Source organism: Chaetura pelagica, unplaced genomic scaffold, assembly GCF_000747805.2.
Source record: "Chaetura pelagica isolate M959 unplaced genomic scaffold, ChaPel_1.0 scaffold363, whole genome shotgun sequence".
Lineage (NCBI taxonomy): Eukaryota > Metazoa > Chordata > Aves > Apodiformes > Apodidae > Chaetura > Chaetura pelagica.
In genome coordinates, this window is record NW_009952720.1 from 2,174,795 (window position 1) to 2,197,706 (window position 22,912).

General features: G+C 47.6%; 1 protein-coding gene across 1 annotated transcript in view; it reads left to right on the forward strand.

Annotated features, from left to right (window-relative positions):
* Positions 1–10,634: 10,634 nt before the first annotated feature.
* COLGALT2 (collagen beta(1-O)galactosyltransferase 2) overlaps positions 10,635–22,912 on the forward strand; it is a 14,900-nt gene continuing 2,622 nt past the window's right edge. The window contains exons 1-9 of the mRNA XM_009994647.1: positions 10,635–10,739; positions 12,250–12,367; positions 13,080–13,214; positions 13,477–13,681; positions 17,799–17,918; positions 18,385–18,461; positions 20,347–20,453; positions 21,250–21,382; positions 22,506–22,633. Of these exons, the coding sequence (XP_009992949.1) occupies positions 10,726–10,739; positions 12,250–12,367; positions 13,080–13,214; positions 13,477–13,681; positions 17,799–17,918; positions 18,385–18,461; positions 20,347–20,453; positions 21,250–21,382; positions 22,506–22,633 (1,037 nt within the window). The 5' untranslated portion in view covers positions 10,635–10,725. The remainder of the gene's footprint in view (positions 10,740–12,249; positions 12,368–13,079; positions 13,215–13,476; positions 13,682–17,798; positions 17,919–18,384; positions 18,462–20,346; positions 20,454–21,249; positions 21,383–22,505; positions 22,634–22,912) is intronic.

Sequence of the window (22,912 nt, forward strand, 5' to 3'; positions counted from 1 at the left end):
GAGGTATCTCCTAGCATTTAAGGCACATTCTTTTTCAGAAGTCACCACCCATACACAAAATGCTTTGCTGTTGTGGTTCTCTTTGTGATGTCTTTCTGCACCTGAGTATGTCAGCAGGTAGCAACTTGTTGGAGCCTAAGTCTGGAGGGCCTGGTGCTGTTATCCTGTTGATAGTCCCATGCAGCCTGCAGCAATGGCAAAAGAATTCCTGGCCTGCTGGAGAGGGGCAGGGGCTGGATGGAAATGCAGAGCTGAATTCATAGAATCAAGTTGGTTGGAAAAGACCTTTAAGATTGTCTAGTCCAACTGTTAAAATAAATACCATGAAATACACATGTGGGATGACAGTCTTGTTGCCTGGTCTGTACAGGGCTTTGTTGAAAGCCCAATGATACCAAGTAGTATTATGATTTAAAATATTCTTTCTCCATTTCCTGTTTTCTTACATTGTTCCTGTCAGCTGTGCAGAAAGTAATGAAAAATCACTTTTATTTGTAGCCATTTCATTGTCCAGTATTTGGATTACAATAAAAAGTGTTTCTGGGTATGTTAAAAAGATTTTTATAAGACTTGTAGGATGTTATTAGATTGGAATTCATTCATAATGAAAGGAAGGAAGTCTTATTTAGTATTTTAATTCAACTGTTGCTAAAAATGTCATGTCTGGAGTGGTGCATTCTTTAACACTTTGGAAGAATGGAGCATGCCTGTTTGAACCACACAACTGTGTTATGTTCAGCTACTCCTGTTCTCTCCAGATTGGTGTAATCCTGAAATAAGTATTCCATGATTTTTTGCATGCTTCAAAGGAAAAGAGGTCTGTTGATTCATACCAGTGCTACAGCATGGAGAGTGGCTTTGTCCTGGTGTCAACAAAAGAGAGGTCTTGGTTTGCAGTAGTAACAGCCAGCTTTGGACTTACAATGTAAGCTTGGGAAGGAGGTGAGGTTCAGGGCAAAGCAGGGAAGGAAGATGTAGAGAGGCATTAGGATTTTCTTTCTTGACATGTTGTAAAGCCTCTTCTTACATTCTGAAAATCTCAATATTGTAAGTGTAGAGCTGTAAAGAGTATTAGCTATCCCTCTGGATGAGCTCTCCTTGGGTGGTGTGGTGGCTGGAGGTCAGGCACTGTGGGCTTTCTGATAGTGGCAGGACATGGCTGCAACTTTTTTGGGAAATGGAAAACAATAGCAACAACAAAAACAACCCCAAAAGCCACCTATCTTACATTTAAAAAGTAACCTGCTGAGTGGAATGACTTGAATCTGCCTTTTCCTCCAATATTGGGCATCTGGTGGTCTGAGATCTGGGTCATCTTGCTGGAGGCAAGGCAGTCTGTGGGGACCTTGCACTCGTTCATCTGCAAGCCTGGTGCAGAGACTGAGAGCTTTTCAGGTGTTTCTGTTTTGGGGGACCCTTGGTAATGTGGTACAGACCCATATTCAATGTGCCCATTGAAAAAAAATCAGTGATACTGCTAACTGTGAGCAGATTCTGTCCTTTAAAACCTATCCATGTTTTGTTACCAGAGCCAAAATGATTTCTAAATACCAGAGTTCCTTCCCAGTGGCTCACATGCTGTCATGATTCTTGAACAGCTGCATTAGCTGCTGTCTCAATGAGCAGTGGTGGGAACAAGTTATCCCTTCAGAAATTACAGGACTGGCCCAGTTAATTCCTTGTCTGAGCAACTTGATTTCAGGGGCAAGTCACAGCCCTGATCCTGCGTGTGTGAGATTTTCTGGCCTTTCCCTCTGGGAGTTTTTCTCTTGAAGCCAAGTTTGCTTGGAAATAACTCACAAGGCCAGATGCAGATTGGTTTATTTATTTCTTTTTAAACCTTTGTCTGCGGTGGGGTGACCACGGAGGGAACTAGGACAAGATGAAGAAGGGATTTGGGACCCAAGTGGCAGGAACCTCCTTGGCATGGCAGGAGAACTCCCCTTGCATGGATGGCAGGGAAGCTTTTCAACATGGATTTGGGGCTGTCGGCGTGAGGCAGCCACAAGCAGCTCTGGCTTGATGGCTTTTCTGGGGAGATGTTGTTGTTTACCACATTGTGTCTGTGCCCACTGGGCTGGAGCATTTATCTGTCAAGGCCCTTGACCATCAGAGGCAGCCTGAGGGTCTTGGGGGGGGAGTGAGAGACATGGAAGTCAGATTTCTGGAGGTGGCTTGGAAAGAGCAAAGATCCTGGTGCGTATGAATGTACGTACACACTTAAATACATCTGGGAGTCATTCTCTCACTTGGGCTTGGAAGATCATTGAAGGTTTTAAAATGGTGGCTGCTGCCAGCAAAATCCATTATCCACAAGCTGCTGAAGGGCACGGGGAAAGAGAGGAGAGACATATTTGTTGCATTCCTGTCCTGTGAGGTCCTGTTCTTGTACAGCTGCCCAGCCTGGAGACTCTTGCTGCTCTTGTGAGTGGCTCCAGGCTCCCACACAACCCCTGACACCCACCTGGGCTCAGATGGCTTCTCCACTGAGATCTGGCATCTTGGAAACCAAGCTAAAACAATTAAAAAAAACAGAAGAAGGTATTTCCAGAAGTCTGTCCTTAATTAAGGAAAACCCTGGAACAAATGCCAAGTCCCTAGGAAGCCAAGAAGCCTTACACATACATTAAGATTTTAGCAAGTTGTTTAAATGCTTGAACAGTTCTCTGACCTTGGACCTGAGTCTTCAGGCTCTATTAATGAAGTGTGTAAGCATCATTGTGCTACAATAAGTCGTGTCAAGGAAGGTTTAAATCTGTTCATAGCCTCTGCATTGCCTTGTGAACTGGGTGGTGTCTCATGATGTGTTATTCTCTGATCCCATCAAGATCTGAGAGATTTGAGGTATGATGTCTTGGATTAATAGATTCAAGCAGTCCAGGGAGCAGCACAAATACCTGTAAAGCAGCAGAGTGTTGCTAATTAGAAGAAGATTGTTTATTAACTGAGTCTGCTCAGTGCTGAGTGAACAAGAGCCATACCTTCCTGTTGGTGCTTGGAAAGATTAGTGGGCTCTGCTTGGTTTGCTGTGTTTTTGAGAAGAACCTGAGCAGGAAAATACGGATAGTTGGTAGTAACAACTCCTCCTGCCCCACTGTGGTAAAGAAGGATGTTTTCACAGCTGCAATGAAACACTAGAGTTTGGAAAATTGGGGTGTACTACCCCATGGAGTGCTGAGCAGCTCTTTACTTGTGTATCAAACCATGCTGGAGGCAATAAAACCAGCTGCTTAGGGGTGGGTGGTGTGCTGTGGTCTTCAGGGGCGAGGTGACAGAGCCATAGCTCCAAAACCTTTGTCTCAGGCCCATGTAACAGTGCAGCTGCTCTCTGGTAGTTCTCCAGAGCCTTGGGAGCCTCCCTTGCATTGGGTTTCAGACCTCTTTTGCCTCTGTCTTGTTTTGAATTTTTCCCCTCTCCTTTCTGGTCCATGCCTTCTCTCCAGTCTCCCCCAGCTGTACTGTTTCCTAGTCCAGGTAATTCATCACTGGTTCACAGTGGAAACTTTTTGTTTGGTGGGTTTTATATTTTGAATTGGTTTTCTAAGTCTGGCAGCATTCAAACAAAAAAAAAGGCAGGGAGAAATGACTCGTCTGTTACTTTATTTACCACTTGTTTTGGGAAATCTAAATCCAAATTTGTATTTGGCTCATATTGGGACTTCATTGCTGGATTTTACTTGTTGGTTTTGGCAGAGCTGAATTCACACCCCAAATAAGCACAGTCATCAGTCAGGGCAGCCTGGGTGACACTGAGCTCTGTTCTCCACTCGGGCCAGGGAGCTCTCTGAGCAGCCCCAGGCAACTGAAAGACAAAGTGGGCTTTTCCTGCAGGATCCAGAGAGTTTAGAGGCCTGTAACAAGTCTTGCAATGTTAGAAATACCTTGCTGTCCTCCATGATTTTGCTTTCTCTTTAGTTCAACTTAAGCTGTTAAAACCCACACACTGTGCTCTGTTTATTACATGTTATTAGCACTATGGTGAATCATAGAATCATTAAGGTTGGAAGGGACCTTAAGGATCAGCAAGTTCCAACCCCCCTGCCATAAACAGATCTACCACTAGATCAGGTTGCACAAAACCTCATCCAACATGGCCTTAAAAACCTCCAGGGATGGGGCATCAACACCTCCCTGGGCAACCCATCCCAGCTCCTCACCACCCTTAGAGTGAAGAGTTTATTCCCAATATCTCACCTGAATCTCCCCTCTCTCAGTTTAAAACCATCACCCCTTGTCCTATCACTGTCTTATCTGCCTGGCTCCAGAGCAGAGCTGCTCCAGCCCTTGGATCATCTTGTCTGCCCTTCTCTGCACCCTCTCCAACAGTTCTATATCTTTCTTGTGCTGAGGGCACCAGAGCTGTGCACAGTACTCCAGGTGGGGTCTGACCTGAGCAGAGTAGAGGAGCAGACTCACTCCCTGACCCTGCTGGCCACACTTCTTTTGATTCAGCCCAGGACACAATTGCCCCTCTGGGCTCCAGCTCACACTGGTGGCTCATGTTGAGCTTCTCATCTCCTCCCATCCCCAAGTCCTTCTCCTCAGGGCTGCTCTCCAGCCATTCTCCCCCCAGCCTGGATTTGTGCCAGTCCAGATGCAGGACCCTGCACTTGGCCTTGCTGAACTCCATGAGGTTGGCACTGCCCACCTCTCCAGCCTGTCAAGGTCCCTCTGATGGATCCCTTCCCCCTTGGGTGCCAATCACACCACACAGCTTGGTGTCATCAGCAAACTTGCTGAGGAGACACTCAATCCCACTGTAAATGTCTCCAGCAAAGATGTCAAACAGCACTGGTCCCAGTACTGACCCCTGAGGGACACCACTGGTCACCTGCCTCCCTTTGGACATTGAGCCATTGACCCCAACTCTCTGGGTGTGCCCATCCAGCCAATCTCTTATCCACTGAGTGCTCCATCCATCCAATCCATGCCTTGCCAGTCTGGAGACCAGGATGTCATGTGGGGCAGTGTCAAAAACATTGGGTCAAGAACATTATAAAGAACATTGGGTCTTTGCATCAGCTTGTTAGTGGAGTCTCACACTGGTTGAATAGCTTGGCTTTTCTGATGCTGTGGGGTTTGAAATCCCTGGTGATTTCAGAGCAGCAGGGAACTCCCTGTGCCACAGCTACTAGAGCTTGGGGCAGAAGGTGGTTGGGAACATGCTGGGCTCTGCTCTTGGGGCTGAGCTTTCCTCCCATTGAGGCATCTGATGGGGCCAGCTCTCAGCCCTTCTAGCAGGAGCTGGGGACACAGCTCTGACTCAGAGACTGAGCTGTTTGATGACAGCACTTCCCTGTCTCCAAGGCTGCTCTGAAGAGCCAGACTAGAGATAACCTTAGGAATAACTGCAGAATCCAGCATTTCTTAATAAGCTGGAAGGTGGCAGGTCAAGTGGCCTTGCCAAATGAGCAGTAAGAGCTGGGTCTCAGCTGCTGGGTTCCTCTTGAGTATATTATCTGTAATAAAACATAGATAGGGCTCTGGAGGTGAACTCCTTCCCATTCTGTCTCACTGCCTCCAATGTGTGAGGGCATGGAGGGGTTTTAGACCCAACCAGAGTATTGAGGCACCTCTGGTAGTGCAGCTGTGGGACACAGCACGTAGAAAGATGCTTTCTCCATCACTGTTTTGAGTCATAACCTCTCTCTGGATGCTCTAATTCTGCTCTGTTCTGTGGAAGGTGGCTAAGGTGAGTTACTGGTGCTTCTTTTTTTTGTCAGGGAGAAGAGTTGGTCAATGTTAAATTCAGTAGGAAAATTCCTGCAGGCCCCTGGCCATAGAGTTTCCCACAAAGTGTGTTTCAGTGTGACCTGCACTCTGACGAGCCAGAGGCACACAGTGTTGGTTTTGTCCTGTAGTACTTTTCCTCTACAGTTGGTGAAGGTGAAAATTTTCTCCTCTGACCCAGTGCCTGAGGTAAATAAACTGTAAATAGCTGGGGAGAGCAGGCTGGGATATAAAAAGGGGGGAAAGGCTGAATATTTGGGGGCTTTTTTCTTCCCTTTTTTGGAGGGGAAGAGAGAAGAGCAGCCATCAAAGCCTAAATTAACTCCCTATTGCAAACATAATTTGAGGAGACATAGTCAAGCTAAAAATATGAGTAGTCTCTAAAAGGAGCAGTTTTCCTCGTGTGCTGCTACTCACGTGCTAAAATAAAACAGTAGGCACTGAATGTTGCATTTACCTTTCCACTGTTTGTGGTACTTTTGAGTTTTTTGGAGGGGGTTCTTTGCTGAGCATGGACAATGAGGGCTTGTGTCCATGGTGAGGCTGCTGGTCAAAGCCAAAGTAAATATTGAAGAAATATAGTTGCGCCGACATAAGCCCCTGTATGAACATTCTCACTCAAGCTCTTCTAAAATTCAACCTGTATTTATTGGAAATGGGTTGAAGTCTGAGTGGGAGAAGCTGCCATGTTCCTGGAATGGCAGTGTCCATCTGGAGGACTGCTCCAGTTGAATTGATTCAACTTTCTGTTTGGAGGAGGCTGGTGGGAATTTAATTTTCTTTTCCTTGTCACTCCACCAGTGTTTCCTGATGATGTCACACAGACTTGAGGTTGTAACCTTGCAGGAGACCTTTTTTCTTTAATGAAATTTTTTACTTGGTTCATCAGCCCTTGCCCATGAAGTTGCCTCCCTTTTAGTGCAAAGGTGGTGATGTAACATGTCCCTTTTGGGACAAACCCGCTGCTGAAGCCTTCTCCCCCTGTTCCTAGTGGCAGGCAGAGTGTGTCAGCTTGGAGTTGTTTGCAGGGAATCTCTTGAACCTCTTCAAGTCCCAGGGAAGGAAGAACCCTTTGCAGTGGTGCAGGCTGGGGAGCAGCTCTGCTGAAAAGGCCTTCATGGGTACTTGGACCTGTGGTGGACAACAGTCTGAATGTGAACCAGTGGTGTGTCCTGGTAATGAAGGTCAGCAGTGTCCTGGGCAGCATGAACAGAATTACAGCAGCAGGTCAAGGGAAGGGGTTATTCCCTTTTTGCTAGGCTCTTCTTTGATCACAGCTGGAATACCACATCTGGTTTTGAGCCTCCTTGGTGAAGTAAGGTGTTACCAAGAGTAAGTCCAACAGAGAGCCATGAAGTTGATGAGACCATGAAGTTAATGAGACATTGGAGAATGATGAGTGAGGGTTGTACTCCTTGCCAGCCAGCTCTCTCCTCTTCCTGTGGTCTTTCCCTTAGGGCATCTTCATGGAGCTTCTGCTTGCTCTTGACTCCACAAATGCTTCAAATGGACCCACTCAAAAAACTTGATTGGAACCTGATGCCAGGCCGAGAGTAATGCTGATGGACTCAACCTCAAATAATAGTACTGTGCTCACCAACCTGCTTTCAAAAACATACTCCAAAAAATCAGACCTCATCATCCAGGAAAAGGCCAGCCAGTTTTCCAGAACTAGGGAGATGTGCACCATGGGCAGCAGACCAGCAGTGGTGGTGGTAGTGGTGAGATCTGCAGCAGAGATGGCCTTAGCATCTTGCAAGTGGGTTAAGAATGGGCAGGGTCCAACTGGTCCACCCATCTGAGTTAGAGCACTGGAGTTTTAACTGTGCACTCAAATTCTTGAAATCCTGCAAAGTGTCTGTTACAGAAGAAGTGCTTAGAATGAGGAATATCCTGACGTGCCCCTATTGCTTGAGCTCTCATTGCCAGTGGGAAGTCCTGGTCATATTTTTATTTGCCTGTTTTCCTTGAGTGGGGGTTGTAACTTCAAAAAAATAATGGGGGGGGAGGTGTGAGGGGAAAAAAAAGCAAGTATGTGCCTGTTTTTTCCATACAGTGACACTGCAAACACCAGAACTCCTGTTTTTTTACTGGGGGGTGTGGGGTAGGTGAACTGGTTCAGGTATTGGGAGTAAGTGCTGATTATGTTTGATCTTAAATGTGAATTGTTCTGAAACTTAGAGTGGTGATTGCTTTTGGGAATGGCTTGAGTTGTTTGGGTTTCTTTTGTTGGTTCTGTTTGGTTTGGGCTGGTTGCTTTTTGAGGCTCAGAGCTGGAAAAACAAACTTTTGCCAAATTGCTAGTCATAGGGCATGTTTCATCCAGGGTGTGACAAACTTTATTGCCTTTGAGACCTTTTGGGGATTCAAAATGCTGCTGGGTGGATAGGCCTGGAGAAAGAAGTCCTCGATTTGTGCCAGAGCTTTGTCTCATCTATGTCTTCATAAAGTTCTACTGGGCTGTGAATTTACCTTCTACATAACAACCCCATTACAGCCTGGGCAGTTAAATGCCATTTTTCTTCTAGCTGTGTTTCCTTGTGGGTACATCTAGAGATTCCTCCAGGCTCCCTTTCATGTGTCTCCCTCCTGCCTGGAGGTTGGGGTCTTCTGGGGTGAATTTTGTCAAGGCTGTGCCATCCTACCTGGAGCAGGATGGAGAAGCCCAGGTGTGGAGGTGTTGGGAAACCATAGGCAGCCCTCAACACAGGGCAGGATCAGGCAGTAGCAGTCTTTGGTGTGCTGTGCCCTTCTCTCAGGATGGTAACAGGTCCATGCAGTAGAACTTGAGCTGTCTGACCTGACAGGAGCTGGAGACAAAGACACAAGAGGAAGAGCATCCCACAGCCCCTTGTCTTGCCTGGGGAAGCAGAGAAGGGCCAATTGTTGGGGGCAGAGGTGCAGTAACTCTGCCAGCCACTCTCTTGCAACTTTAAGGATTCTTCTGCTGGTCCAAAGTTTTGGGCTTCATGAAGCCACACTGAGCAGTTGAGGAAACAGGCCTCCTCTCCTCTTTATGGTTTTCTCTGAGACTGAATGACTCTATGTTTTTTGCTTTTTGGTTTCTGTCAAGGCAATTTTGTTCCACTTGCTAACGCTGGTTTTCCATTGCACATCCCTGCAAACAGCTCCCCCAGCAATACATTTTGGGCTTGTGTGCACAAAGCCAACTAGAGAAAAATCTCCTGGCTGAGACAAAGGAGCAGCCAGTGTAACACCAAGGCTAATGTGACATGCCCAGAGCTGAAGCTTTCCCTCTCCAGACTGTAGCAAACCCCTCCACATCTTCCCCACTGATCTTATGCAAGCCTAGAAAGACTGGGATGAGGCTTTTGGATGGAAATATGGGCACATGGACCTGGCTCTGTGAGCTGTGTGCCTACTCCAGGGGTTTGCAGGATCCTTAAGACTAGCCTGGACATGGCAAAGAGTGTAAGGTGAACTTCAGTGTTCTTCAGGATGGCCACCATCAACTTCCCTTGGTTTGCATGGTGCCTAATTGCAGTGTGGTCCCACTGTATGGCAGGAGTTTCTGATGACCATGAACAAAAAAAACCCTTTTTCACAGCCCTCTGGTATTTTAGGAATTTTGGAGCTGTTCACTGACTGTGCAGCTGGAGTGTGGGAGTAAAGAACAAGACTGGTGAGATGCACAATGGCTGTGGGAGGCCTGAGCAAGTGTGCTGAACAGAGGCTTGGGTGGATGAGCTGACATCCATAAAATACATGGAGCAGCTGTGGTTTAGTCTGTCCTACCAAGTCAGCATGATGGGTGTTTTAGTCCAGTTATTAAACACCCTTGCAAACTAGATGTACAGTACAGTCTGGCCCAGGGTCTTGGTCCAAAGCAAACACTGAAGTTAGGACTAAACCTGACCTTGCTCTGTCACAGGAGAGCAATTAATAAGAGCAAGAAACCAACCTCCATTCACTTGCTGGACTTGGATTATTTATTGTTTCAATAGACAGGAATAAATATTCAACAAATAAGCTTCCTGTCCTTAAGTGGTTTTGTTCTTCTGATTATAAATAAACTTAAAATCTGAATTCTTGGTTCCTTTTTAATTTAAACCAAGCTAAACCTCATGGGACTGATATCTTCTGGTTGCATGAACTAGAAAGGGTTCATGGCCTGATTCTCATCTGGAGGATTATACGATGGCTTGGGTGGGAGTATTTTCTTGAAATAGCTTGGAATGGCTTTGGGGTTTGGGAAGTGCCTCCTTTCTCCCTTCTGCATGCACTTCCCTAACTGCAGGTCTCTTCAGGTAGGATGGAGGATGCTGTGGCAGGTGCTTTTGAGTCTGGACCAAATAAGTGATATATAGCAATTGATGGGGCTTCAGCACAGCCTTCAGTGTCCTCCCCTTACAGATATGTTTCACACCACCTTTGCTATCTCCCCATGGGACTTCTGGAAGTATTTATATATGTATCTATATGGATTTTGTATATATAAAGGGATTGTAAATTCTCAGTGGAGCTTGCAGAGCTGTGACTGCACAGGCTGTGTCCTAACAAGGGACTGTTCTTTCCTGCCTTCTGGCCCAGAAGAACCAGCAGCCTTAAGACAGTTTGCAGTGGGATGTGCCATGAGCACTTGAGGGGCCAGGTGTTGGATGTGCAAAGCCCTGTTCCTAGGGAAAAAAAATGGGCTTTTCCATTGGATGAGCTGATCAGAGAGTTTGGTCCTGCATCTGCTTGATGATAAAGCTGCTGTGATTCCTGAGGGGTAGCAAGAGATCACCTGCACATCTGTGGAGCTGCCCTGAGTTCTCCCAGGAGCTGGATGAGCCTGTAAGAAACAGGTTCTGCCACTGACTCAGTTTGCTAGCTGGGAAAAGGCAGAGGACCTAAATCTTGTGCTAACAAGACTCTTTGTGCTCTCCTTTCTCCAGGGCAGCCACTGACCACAGTGTTGATAACACCACAGCAATTCTCAGAGAGTGGCTGAAGAACGTGCAGAACCTCTATCACGACGTGGAGTGGAGGCCAATGGAAGAGCCTCAGTGAGTACTGCAGGGAGGGCCTGACTGAACCTGTTTAGCACTTAAATCCATTTTTCTAGGTCTTCTGTTTTCAAACCAGGAGGTGTACTTAGTGTCCAAGCATTAAAACGTGGATTTTTTTTTTTTGTGGGGGGTCTGTCCCATTAAAATTGTGTTCCTATGGAGCCCATGAAAAGGTCTCTGATTTAGTGAAACAACTCAGAGAAGAAAGCAGTTTCCGTCCAGTTATTTAGGATCTGCAGCTGCTCTCTTTGCATAGTCAACAAATCAAGAACTACAGGGAATAAAGCCTGTCATTCTTTGTTTGCAAGGAAGCAGAGAAATTGTAGCCTATTCCTGTAGTGTCTGTGAACGTTCTGTCCAAGACATCAAATATTCAGTAGGTTCTGGGCCACAGAAACAGATTTAATTCAGTGCATTGTGCCTTTGCATGACTTGCAGGGTCATTGCTTTGAAATATGATGTTAGTTTTAAAGAGAACCCTCTTCTAAGCATTGAAGGGCAACAGCTACTTAAATGCAGAATGTCAAAGTGAAAGAATTGTATTGGTTTTGCTTTTTCTTTTTTTTTTAAAGATTAGCTGTTCCTTGTTTTGTACTGTTTTCTGTTTCCTCTGTCAAGAAAGAGTACATCAGCTTCCCCTTTCTTTAGTTTGCTTTTACTTTCAAGATCCTCAATGCAGTGATGGGGCATTTGTGGTACAACCCCCCAGGGAAAGCTTGTTTTATTGACTTTTTAAATCATTGCATTAGAATCCTTCATTAATCCTGTCAAACTTGGCTTTTTTTTTAAGTTCTGTAAAAAGTTTTGGGAATTCTTCATGCCTTCACTAGCTTATGCTGGCACTGTTTCAAAAGTCCTGAATTTTTATTCCACATAGGGATCTGCCCCTGAGTTTCCTTCCATCTTTGTTACAGATCATTTGCTTTTTGGACCTGATCCTGAGAACAGAGACACGCACATGTGCTCACATGCCTGGACTCCTGGGGTGTTTGTAGATTTAAGAGCTGTTATCAGGATGTGTTAACAGTTACTAATAATGCCCAGACCCCCAGGGAATCCAGTTCATCTTCACATCCTCAGCTCTGTTTGTTCTACTGGGCTTAAGGGAGCTGAGTTTATAGTTTTAAAGCCTAGCAGAGGACAGATGACTTTCTACCAGAGGGTCAGATGAGGTAAATCAGCTTCCTGGGGTGGCCTCTCCTTGTGTCAGGTGAGGGCCTGCTCCAAAAAAGAATTCCTGGGTTTGACAGAGCTGTTTTGCTCGTGGTGGGCAGGAAATGCTGCAGTGCTGCTTGTTCTCCAGTGCCCTGTGTACACATGTCAGCACCAAACTTGGAATCATTCTCCCTCCAAACCTCTCCTGGGTTGCCTGAGGTGACTCTTTAACGCTGTTTTTCTTCTGGAAAAGAAGGCAGCAAGGGAACAAGGAAACTTTTTTATTTTTACTAGTGTAATTGGGCCCAGACGTGGGTTGCTGTCACTTTTCCTTTTTTTTTTTCTTTGCTAGGTCTTACCCAGAAGAAATTGGGCCAAAACATTGGCCGAGCTCCCGATTCACTCACGTGATGAAGCTCCGACAGGCGGCCCTGCGCGCCGCACGGGAGAGGTGGGCAGACTACGTCCTGGTAAGCACCAGCTTTGGGTTATTGGCTGTCTCTCAGGCAGAAAAGCTCTTCAGGTAGTCACTCTGATAGCTGGGGCTGCCAAAAGGTTTCTTCTCCATCAGAAGGTGAAGCTCTCTGTGGTGAGATGCTGCGTGTCGTGCCTTGGTCTGACGAGCTGGAGACTTTGCGGCTGGAAGGAGGAGTCCTTGGGTAACCCCAAGGCTTTTCCCACAGGGGTCAGGGCTGAGTGTAGTCCTGGTGGTGGCTAGGAACCTGCAAGGGTCCCCCACGTGGTTTTGTTGAAGTGCAAGGGAAGGGGTTCAGCACAACAGTTGCAGGAAGACGTGTGCCTTTGGTCACTGCAGCAGCAGTTGCTGGTGGTGCTCCCACAGCCCCTGGACAAGGTGAGGTTCTGGGACCAGTTTTTAACAGTTCTTGATCCTCTTCACAGAATAAAGCTGCCCTGAATTTTCAGCAGTGTTATTTTCTCTTGCCCCTGTGCTGGAGTCACGTTTTGTGGAGTCAGAGGAAGGCTCTGCATCTTTTCCCACCCTGTAGCTTTGTTGTAGGGGCAGCCACCCTTGGCTTTCCTCAGCAGAGGGATGTGCCCTATGGTATCAAAACTGCTTTTTGGGGCTTTTGCCAGCCTCACATTTCTGGCTGCCTTGTTCCCAATGAAGTGTCAGGGGAAGCAAGTAATTGCATCTTATAATACATTTATTTCCTCTTCTAGTTTATTGATGCAGATAATTTACTGACCAACCCAGAAACCCTGCACCTGATGATAGCAGAAAACAAGACCTTGGTGGCACCAATGCTGGAGTCTCGCTCTCTCTACTCTAACTTCTGGTGTGGCATCACCCCTCAGGCAAGTGAATGGTGCTGGGTGACACTACAAGCTGTGTCTTCAAAGGCCTCCTGCCAGGTGCCTCTGAAGGGCAAGGTTTCTGTTCTGGAGTTGGTTTCTAAATACTTGACTGAGCCCTTTCCTGATGGAGGACGCTTCAAAATGTGAGAATTGAGCCCTGATCCATCTCTGCTGGGGAGGGCTAAAGGCAAGAGCTTTTGCTGTGGAGCATCTGTGATCCAGAAATCTCTTGTAACAAGCAGCCCCCTGCTTGTGTTTGCAGGGCTATTACAGAAGGACCCTGGAGTATCCCCTGATCCGGGAATGGAAGCGGACAGGCTGCTTTGCTGTCCCCATGATTCATTCCACGTTCCTTATAGACCTGAGGAGAGAGGCCTCCACCAAGCTGATGTTCTACCCACCCCACCAGGACTACACTTGGAGCTTTGATGATATCATGGTCTTTGCCTTCTCCAGTCGCCAAGCAGGTAATGTCTGCAGCCTTTGCTAGCAGAGACACGCAGGTCTCTACTTGGAGTTCACTGGCCAAAAGCCATGGGTTGGCTTCAGTGGTGAGTTAAGACCCTGTGCCCTTTCCTCTTTTGGATCTGCTCAGGGATAACCAGCAGCAAGCAGCTTGCAAGGCTTTTGAATCCCAGGTAGCTTCAAAGGACACAGGAGCCATTCTCAGGATGGGGACAGTGTTTCCAGAGACAAAAGGTGTGGCATCCACCCCACACTGGTGTGACAGCAAGACAACAGTGGACACAGGTGAATGCTGTGGAAGTCCATGTGTAATGTATCTAAGGCCACCACTTCCAGGTGATCCATGAGGTGAGGGCAGGAGGCTGTTGTTAGATTTAGCAGCCCTTGTGGAAAACAAAAAAGCAAGTTGCTTACCTACAGTGGTGGTGAGGCTTGGCTTCATGGCAGCTCAGGAGGAGCTCTCTGTTGGTGTTTGCAGAGGCACCTCAGAGAATACAGCTGCTACTGCTTCTGGTACTTCTGGTGGGGATGTTCAGCCCCATTTATTTTTGGGGGGTGGACCTGGTGGGTGTTCTGTCTCCAGCAAAGTCCTGGGCTGTGTATGTAGCAGTGTCAGAGTGGAAGGGAGCTCCTGGGAAGGGTTTGTTTTTAATGGCCATCTGTATTGTTGTTTGCCCTGCTGTGTTGAAAAGAGGAAAGTTTGGAACCTTACAAAGGAAAAAGGGACTAATGAAACCTCAGCAGCACCAATGAAATGCAGTTCTGCTCAGGGCTTTGTGACTGGTTTTTTTGGCTTCCTGAGATGAGTTAGTGGCAGTTGTTTGTGGGTCCTCTGAGGGATGTGCATCTTTGTCCTTTGTAAAAGAGGCAAAATTAAAGTGAAAAGAAGGACTGCTCCTCAGGGACAGACAAGCAGAGAGAAAGTTAACTGAAGAGATACAGCTTGTGGTGTTACCTGTCCCTTTTGTAGGAGAGACAGGCTGAGAAGACTGCCTTTCCCAGCACTGCCAGACCAGCACAGCAACCACCAGCCATCCTTTTAGTGATCTTCCTGATTTGAAGTTCTTGATGGCACTGAAAAAGGTGGCATGGTAGAATAAGCAGGGCTTTTAAAAACTCAACTATGAGAGGCTGAGGGGCACCAAATGAGAAAGGCAGCTAACAGAGGAGAAGCAGCAAAAGCTGAAATTAGAGTCCTGGAGAGGCAGAGATGTGCTGCTATATTGCAGGGGACATTTGAGGCCCTGACTTCCAGAGTCAGGACATCAGAGGAGGAGAATTCTCCAGAGGAGAATTGAGTTTTCAGTCTGGATAGCAAAGTGGGCTCCCTCAAATCTAGGTGTCCCACTTGTTCCCTCTGACACCTCTCCCAGAAATGCAGCATCCAAGGAGTGTGGCAGCTGCATTGCTTTGGCACCAGCTGCTTAAGAAATATTTCAGGGAGTCAAACCATTAATTTTTTCCTTCCACCCTAGAACACTCTTAACTTTTTCCAGGGCCCATGACATGAAAGGCTCAGCTTCAGCAGTCTGGCCCATTGATCTGCTCAGATTGTTGGCTTGTCTTGGGCTGAGTTTTGTCACCCAGGATAAAAAAATGACATCCAAGTACAGAAATGTGAAAAATGAAATTGGAGGTAAACTTCTCTTTGGAGTCATTTCACTTACTTCCCTGAGGTAATAAATTATGTTGGCTTTTGTCCAGGCCAAGTGCTGCACTTGAGGCCCCAGATCAAACCATCCATTTTCAACACTGAATTTCCTGCTCGAAGCAGGTGTTTTGTGATGCTCCAAAGAGACTGTCCCACTTCTGCTGAGAGGACCTGGCCTGTGGTGGGAGCACAGCCTCAGAACAAAACTCACTGAGGCTCTTCTGCTGACAAAGGTGGACTCCCTGGAGCCCCTTGTCCTCACAAGGTAGCACTTAGCCAGCCAGATCTTCTGAGCTTCCTGTGAGCCTGAGGCTCTGAAGAACCAGAGCCAGTCAGCAGACAGGTCAGTTCACAGGGATGGGGGAGAAATTTAGGTTGCCTGACTATGGCTGTGGGTTTAGGGCATGGTTGTGAATCCTGGTCACTGCCTTCCAAAGGCTAATAATCATTTCATGGAATGGTTTGGGTTGGAAGGGACCTTAAAGATCATCTAGTTCCAATATTTCCAACCCCCCTGCCATGGGCAGGGACACCTCCCACTAGCCCAGGTTGCTAATAATACATATATCTAAAGCTTTTTTGTGTCTTGTAGCCATTGTTTATTTTATTATAAAAAGAAAGCTGGAGACCAAGTCCCCCTCCCCATTTTAAAGTAGCTTTAATCCTAGAAGGACCAGAAATACTGGTGTGAATCTGTACAGATGAACTGTGTTTAAGCCAGCAGAAGGTAAGAATGCAGATCAGTGAGCCAGATAAGATTAGTTGATGAGATCAGTGCCAAATCCATTAATGTCAGCAGGTAGTATTTTTTATTCTGCCATTTACCTAATGGCAGCTGACAGCTGAATGTGTTTTGGCAGGCAGTGTAGCCAGTAATTTACTTGCAGCACTTAAAAATGGTAGAAACACCAGGTTTATTAATGCAGACAATGGTGCTCTGCTAAATATACCAGGGATTAGGGGGGGACTAATACATGAAGGCATCAACACACCAGGTAGTGTCTGCTTTTCACTTATTTTCTAGAGGAAAAGGGGTCGTTGCCCTTGTTTCATTTTAAACAAAAAAGCAGAAAAGAAAGGCAGGTTTGTGTTTTTTAAATCTCCTTGGCCTGTTGTGTGGGTTCTAGTGGCTTTCAGGTTGTGTTTAATTAATAAAGGATCTTACCAGAGCTCAACAAAAAACAGCAAAAAATGGTTTTCTTTTCATGGCTTCTCTGGATGCAGTTTTTGAGTGTGTTGCCTGATGTGACATCACACCCAGTGCTGCTGCAGTTACAGCTGATAATGAGCAAATGCCTGGTCAGTCCAGAGAGAACAGACTTTTGCTTTTCACACCTTGCTGGGACATTCCCAGTGAACAAGCCCAGCAGTGGGGGGATCTCTCCCTTGCCAAGGCATCTGCTCCAAGGACAGGCTTTGCATCTGCTCTTGCTTGGCACCATGAGGTTCAGCTTTATGAGCAGTTGCCACACAACTTGTCTCCTTGCTGGTCTCTAATCTTTGGGACACTGTAAAAAATAGTCATAGAGGGGAAAGGAGCACATTTGGTTGTAGACTGGGCACTTCCAAGGTGGTTACCCTACATATTCATCCAAGCCCTTTGCTAACATAGGTGAAAATGTCTTTCTGCATATTTCTAGATACTTTTCTAGCCAAAGCAGGAAGACGCTTGACTGCAGCACCCAGAGTGAATCCCTTGCTAGGCTGGTAACTGCCCTGCTGCTCTAGCCATGCCTTGGGCCTCACAGCTGCATCCCCTGGGATCCCAGGGGAGCTGAGCTGCCACATCTGGCCAACCGTGTGTGCTCTTGAAGCTGGTGACCAGACTTTGCTCCTCCACCCTGGAAGAGTTATTCCATATTTATTGTGGTCTGACAGAGAAGCTTTGCAGAGCTCAGAGAAATGCTTCTGTCCCCCTTAGCCAGGCTGGGTTTGCACTTTTCCTGCTCCAAGGCTGCTCCCACAGGGCTGCATCCCTCTTTGCCCAGAGGCTCCCAGCATCACCACAGCCACTTCTCCAGCACAGCTACAAGTGGGAACCCAGGTGGCTCCTGTGCCAGCTGTTGCATTGCTCAGGCTGCCTTACTTGGGGGGCTTTGGTTCTGTGACACTGCTTTTGCTAAAGGCCAGTTCTGCCCTCTGCTGTAGGGTTGTTTTCACAGAGGGAAGGCAGCAAGTAAATAACAGACCCTTTCTCTGGTCTAGGAGGGGGGTTCCCAATCTCTCCGAGGAGAAAAATGCAGTTAAAAATACCTGCTGTAAGGGAGCAAGTGGAAATTGGTTTCCTAGGAGAGGCTGCCAGCCAAATAAAACAGAACATGGCACTTTGATGGTTTGGAATGGTTTGCTTGTGAAGCAGAACTTCTCAGGACTGAGGTCCCAGCCTAAGTTTGATTGTGACTACATAGCAACAGAGCAGCAAAATCTGCTGGTCAAAGACTTAATTTCTGCTTTTCTGTGATCCCCAGGAATACAGATGTTCATCTGCAACCGGGAACACTATGGGTTCCTTCCCATGCCCCTGAAGTCCCACCAGACCCTGCAAGAGGAAGCAGAGAACTTTGTGCACACACTGATCGAGGCCATGAGTAAGCTGACCCCCTCTGGGCCCAACTTCATGTTTGTAGAGCTCTTCTGCCAGGGATCCAGCTCTGTTCCCTCTGGGAGGCTGCATCCTGATCTGACTGCTCTCACCTTGTTTGGATGTGCAGTTTTCCAGTCCCCACTGCTTTTCTACCTCAGGATGGAATCACTTTGTGGTCAGGTCAACCCCACTCACCAAGCCCCTTAACTTCCCCACATTAAATGCAAAAATGCCTCTCTAATGTGGAGAGGACGCTGCAGAACCTTGTTCTTGCCACAAGCTCTGGCTGGCAGGTGGGTGCTGGCTTCTGCTCTGCAACATGGACACTTTCTGCTGCACTCACTCCAGTGCTGACTGAATCTCCCAGTTCCTGGGGCTTTTTAGGCCCAGTGATGGAATCCCATGCAAACACAATCTATCGATGCAGCTTGAACATGTAAGTGATGCTTGGAATCTCTCTTCTCTTTCAGTCGACCGTCCTCCCATTGAACCCTCTCAGTATGTCTCTGTTCCTCCAAAGAACCCTGACAAGATGGGATTTGATGAAGTAAGGAACCTGTTTTGCTGCCCTTGTCTTATCTTCCCATTTATCACTTAGAGGACCTGGGTTCTCCCTGTAGCTGAGCTTCCAGAGGCTTCCCTTGGTGTGTATTATTTTTTCACATCGTTTGCTCTTTCTCAGTCACTCATCTGTTGGACTTGAACTTTTTGGCAAGGAGAAAGTAGCCATCCTTATTTGGGGAGAAGTTCTGCAAGGCTCAGGGAGGCAAAAAGGAAAGGGCTCAGGGAGCATTTCTTTCCTCTGGCATTTGCTGTGGAGAAAGGAGGCTGGTCAGGACTGTGGACACTTAGTACCTGCTGATCAGAAGGGCTGGTTTGTGTGCAAGGGCAGTGCCCAGAAGACCTTTAGGCTTCCTGTTGTGATGGTGTATGGGTGTTTTAATCCTTCCAGGAGGTGATGGCAGATGCGAGGGTGAAAACCAGGTTATTTAACTCCCCAGTTCTTGTGCTGTTTCCTCTACATCTGACTGTGCAGAGCAGCTTGGCAGTCCTTCCATTCTGGTATATTGGAGAAACCTCTCCTGCTTTCCAGTGATCATTCCAGGGAATGATTTCTCTCACCTGAAAGAGACCCTGGAGATGCCAGAGCAGTCAGGGGAGCCAGGCTCACAGCTGAGGTCTAGCCCAGGCTGGGTATGTCCAAGAGCAATTAAAATCATGTGTGCTGTCTCCTTGCTCTGCTTGATCACACATTTTCCTGCTGTGGCCTCAAGTGAATTAGAAAGATGATTGCTGATACTGGTAGTGCCCCAAGACCCTGCAGAAATTCCTCTCCCAACTCTGCCCTGTGTTGTGGAGAGGGCAGGTGTTGAGGGGAGAAGTCTGGAGAGGGATCTGCTGAGCTTTGATTCACCAGTGTCCACGTTGTTTGCAGAGCCAGCAACCACAGTGTGTGCAGCTGCCAGGGTGGCAGTGGCACCCTGACCAAAGGAGCCTTTGGTTTCTTGGTGTGTTCTGCTGCATCTGTTCACATGGCTCCTAAAGGCTGAACCTGGTTTGGCTACGGGTGCTTGAGCATCTGTGTTTAGGACACAGCTGCTGTAGGGTTTTTTCCATGTTGTCCCTTGTGGCTGTGCTTTATTTATCCAATTGATTATTTTTGCATTTGTACTGAGCTGGAATTTGATTTGCTTCTTATGAGGATGAGGTTTTGCTCTGTGGCTTACAAGGCTGCACTTCTACTTGTCTGCCTGGGACTGAAAAACACCTCTGACCCTCTGCAATTTACCTGCAAATGAAGGTTTCAGTCCTCTGCCTTCCCCTGCAGAGTCTGTCTCTTCCAGGCTTGGCCTGAGCCCTGCCCAGACATCCCTGTTCCTGGCCCTGCCTCAGTTCTAGGCTTGCTGCTCTGGCAGGGGTAGCAGCAGATTTTTCAGTGCATGAAGTAATTAAGAACATAAATAATCTTATCTTTGCTGTGTCCTTGTACTTGGGTGCTGGCCCCACTGATACTCCTGAATACAGGCAGGGGCAGGATTGTGGGGAAGCACGTGGCTCAGTGTTCCTCTGGGACTGGAGCTGCCTGTTCTACCCTCTGCTTCGTATAAATCAAAACATCCTATGTTTTTGGAAATGGAAGACTTGGCTGTAACTGGCCTGTATTTGTCCTCAGAGGGCAGCTTTTCCTGGGACATCAAACAGCCCCCAAAAGTAGTTGTTAGACACAGGATGAGCCTTTAACCTTTCAACTCGAACCCAACCCCATTTTTTTTTGACAAAATCGAAGCGACCTGGAATAAAACCCTGCCTGGTATTATAGTAAATCCTGCTTTTCTAGTGGGGCTGCTGGAGAAGAGTGGATCAGGACTCCCTCTTCTGCCTCCCTCCCAAGCCAGGAGGGGGGAGGGCTGATGTCTTTCTCCTCTACCCAGATTTTCATGATCAATCTGAAGCGTCGGAAAGACCGGCGGGACCGGATGCTTCGGACCCTGTATGAGCAGGAGATTGCAGTGAAGACAGTGGAGGCTGTGGATGGAAAGTGAGTCTGCTGGGGGTTGCTGATGTTTGCAAAGAGTGGCTTGTGCTTAACTGCTTAACCCCACCTTCTTGAGTGCCCTCTCTGCTGATGACCACTTGTGAAGACCACTTGTATTTACCAAGCGGCCTATGTGGGGCAGTTCAGCTCTGTTTCTGTCTTCTTTTGCAATTAGACTCTCTCCAGGAGAGAGCCCAGGGCAGGTGTGGTTCAGACTAGGATGAAAATCAGGTTGAAATCTTGCTGATAGCTGTGAGCTGTAGCACTTGCACACGTTATAAAAGGAGTCAGCAGGGAAAGTGTTACTCAGGAGTTACCTCCTGGAAGATCATCCATCCCAGTGCTGCAGAGCTGCTGTGATACAGTGTTAACCCTGACACAGCCCATCCCAAGCTTACTCTGTGTGTTAAGACCTTTTTATCATGAGAAATGGAGGCAAAAATTTTGGGTCTGGGAGTTGCAAAAAAGGCCTCAGGGAGCTAGGAACCCACAACCCTGTGGTCCTTCAGACTTGGGTACCCATCAAGACATAAATGCTCTGAGCTGAGCACCTGACAAGGGGGTGGTGTCACAAGAAGTTGGGGGCAGAGTTGAAGATGTGATTTGTCAGCTTGGTTTACAAATGCAAATCAAGAAGTTAATTCTTCCCCAGGTTTTCCAGCAAAACAAGTGCAGGGATTTCTTGAGATGTTTCTTGAATATTCTCCAAACACCAGCAGCCCATTCCCGTGTTGTGTCTGTGTGTCTGGCTTGCGTTTGTGATTCTTGCAAAGGGTGATAGATGTTGTGTCTTCCTCAGAGCACTCAACACCAGCCAGCTCAAAGCTCTCAGCATCGAGATGCTCCCGGGTTACCAGGACCCCTACTCCTCCCGGCCACTAACCCGGGGCGAGATCGGCTGCTTCCTTAGCCACTATTACATCTGGAAGGAGGTAAGGAACTTGCCAGGGGCTGGGGGGCTCCTGCAGGAAGGTGCTGTGGGCAGGCAGGTGGCCAGTCCTAGTGCAGAGCATCAGTAGGAGCTTCTGGAAGTGTCGGGTGGAAATGTTCTCCTTGGTTTGCAGGGGGATCGTTGGCTTGAACCCAGCGTTCAGTTCCTCATCTCTGCTTTCCATCTGCCAGCAGCTCGGGGTGACTGTTATCAGAGTGTTTTCCTGGCTGTTTTTGCAAAGCATCCAATAGCCTCCTCGGAGCAAGTTTGCTTAGGAGAAGGGCAAGAAAATTTTGAAGAACAAATGGTGTTTAAAAAAAAAATCCTGTTTGTTTTTTTTCCCTTGTTCTGCATCTGTGCTGAACCAAGTTCCAAGAACTGCCGACTGACTTTTTTAAGTTGCCATATTGTAAATATTTTAAACAGTAGGGGCCTCTGTTACCTGAGCTGAGAGATCTTGTTTGGGTGGTAAAAGCTGTAGTTTTCATCTGGTCACTTGGGGGGGTGACACTTGAGAAGGTGCTGGAGTTACACAGCCCAGCATAAGCAGGAAGGCTGGTTTCAAGTGAGATGTGGGGCACTAAAAGAAGAGCTGGGCAGTGGCAGCAGTTGCCCAAACGTGAGGGTTGCAGCTCCTGGTGCAGGGTCCTCCACAGATGCTTGAGGAGGCAGCCCTTGGAGGTGTTGGCTGCAGGGCAGGGTGTTGATCCAAACAGCCTAGAGCCAGCAGGAGTGACTTCAGTCAGGGGAAGGGTACACTGGATTTTCTCCCTCCCAGACCCCAGGAACACTTTCTTCCAACAAAGAGGTTTTTCTGAACAGTAGCTTTGGCATCCAAGGCTGCTGCACATTCCTCTGAGGGAGGTGGTGATGCTAGGTGGTAGCTCATGGGAGCCAGGTGGTGCAACATCAGATGAAGGGTTTTTATAGGTTGCAGCTGCTGAGCCACAGGGTATTTTCAGGACTGTTCTCACCAGTTCTTGCAGTCTCTTCCAGCTGAGCTGTGAACCTGGAGTGGTTCTCCAGCCTCCCTTACCTGCATGTGCCAGGCCAGGATGACTCCAACAAATTCAGGGTGCAGGAGGTGGCCCATGTGAGATCATTTCTGATCCCATTTGTTTCAGGTGGTGGACAGAGAACTGGAGAAGACACTTGTTATTGAGGACGACGTGCGCTTTGAACACCAGTTCAAAAGGAAGCTCATGAAGCTGATGAATGACATTGAACAAGCCCAGCTAGACTGGGAGCTTATGTAAGTAACTGGTCCTGGACCACCTGGCAACTCCAGGGTGTGCAGGGGAGGTCACCTGCTCCTGATGTGTCCTGATGGAGATGCAGGTTCATGCTGGAGGACAGGGGAAGGTGGCAGAGAGACTGCTTGGTGGCTCCTCCTCTCCTGGGGCTGGCTGATGCCTGGATGACCAGTGGGCACCTTTCCTGCCCTTTGTGGGCAGTGTTGGTTGATCTCAACAGCATCTGGAGACGCTGCAGTGACAAGGGAACTGACACAGCTCAGTCCTGAGGCTTGGAC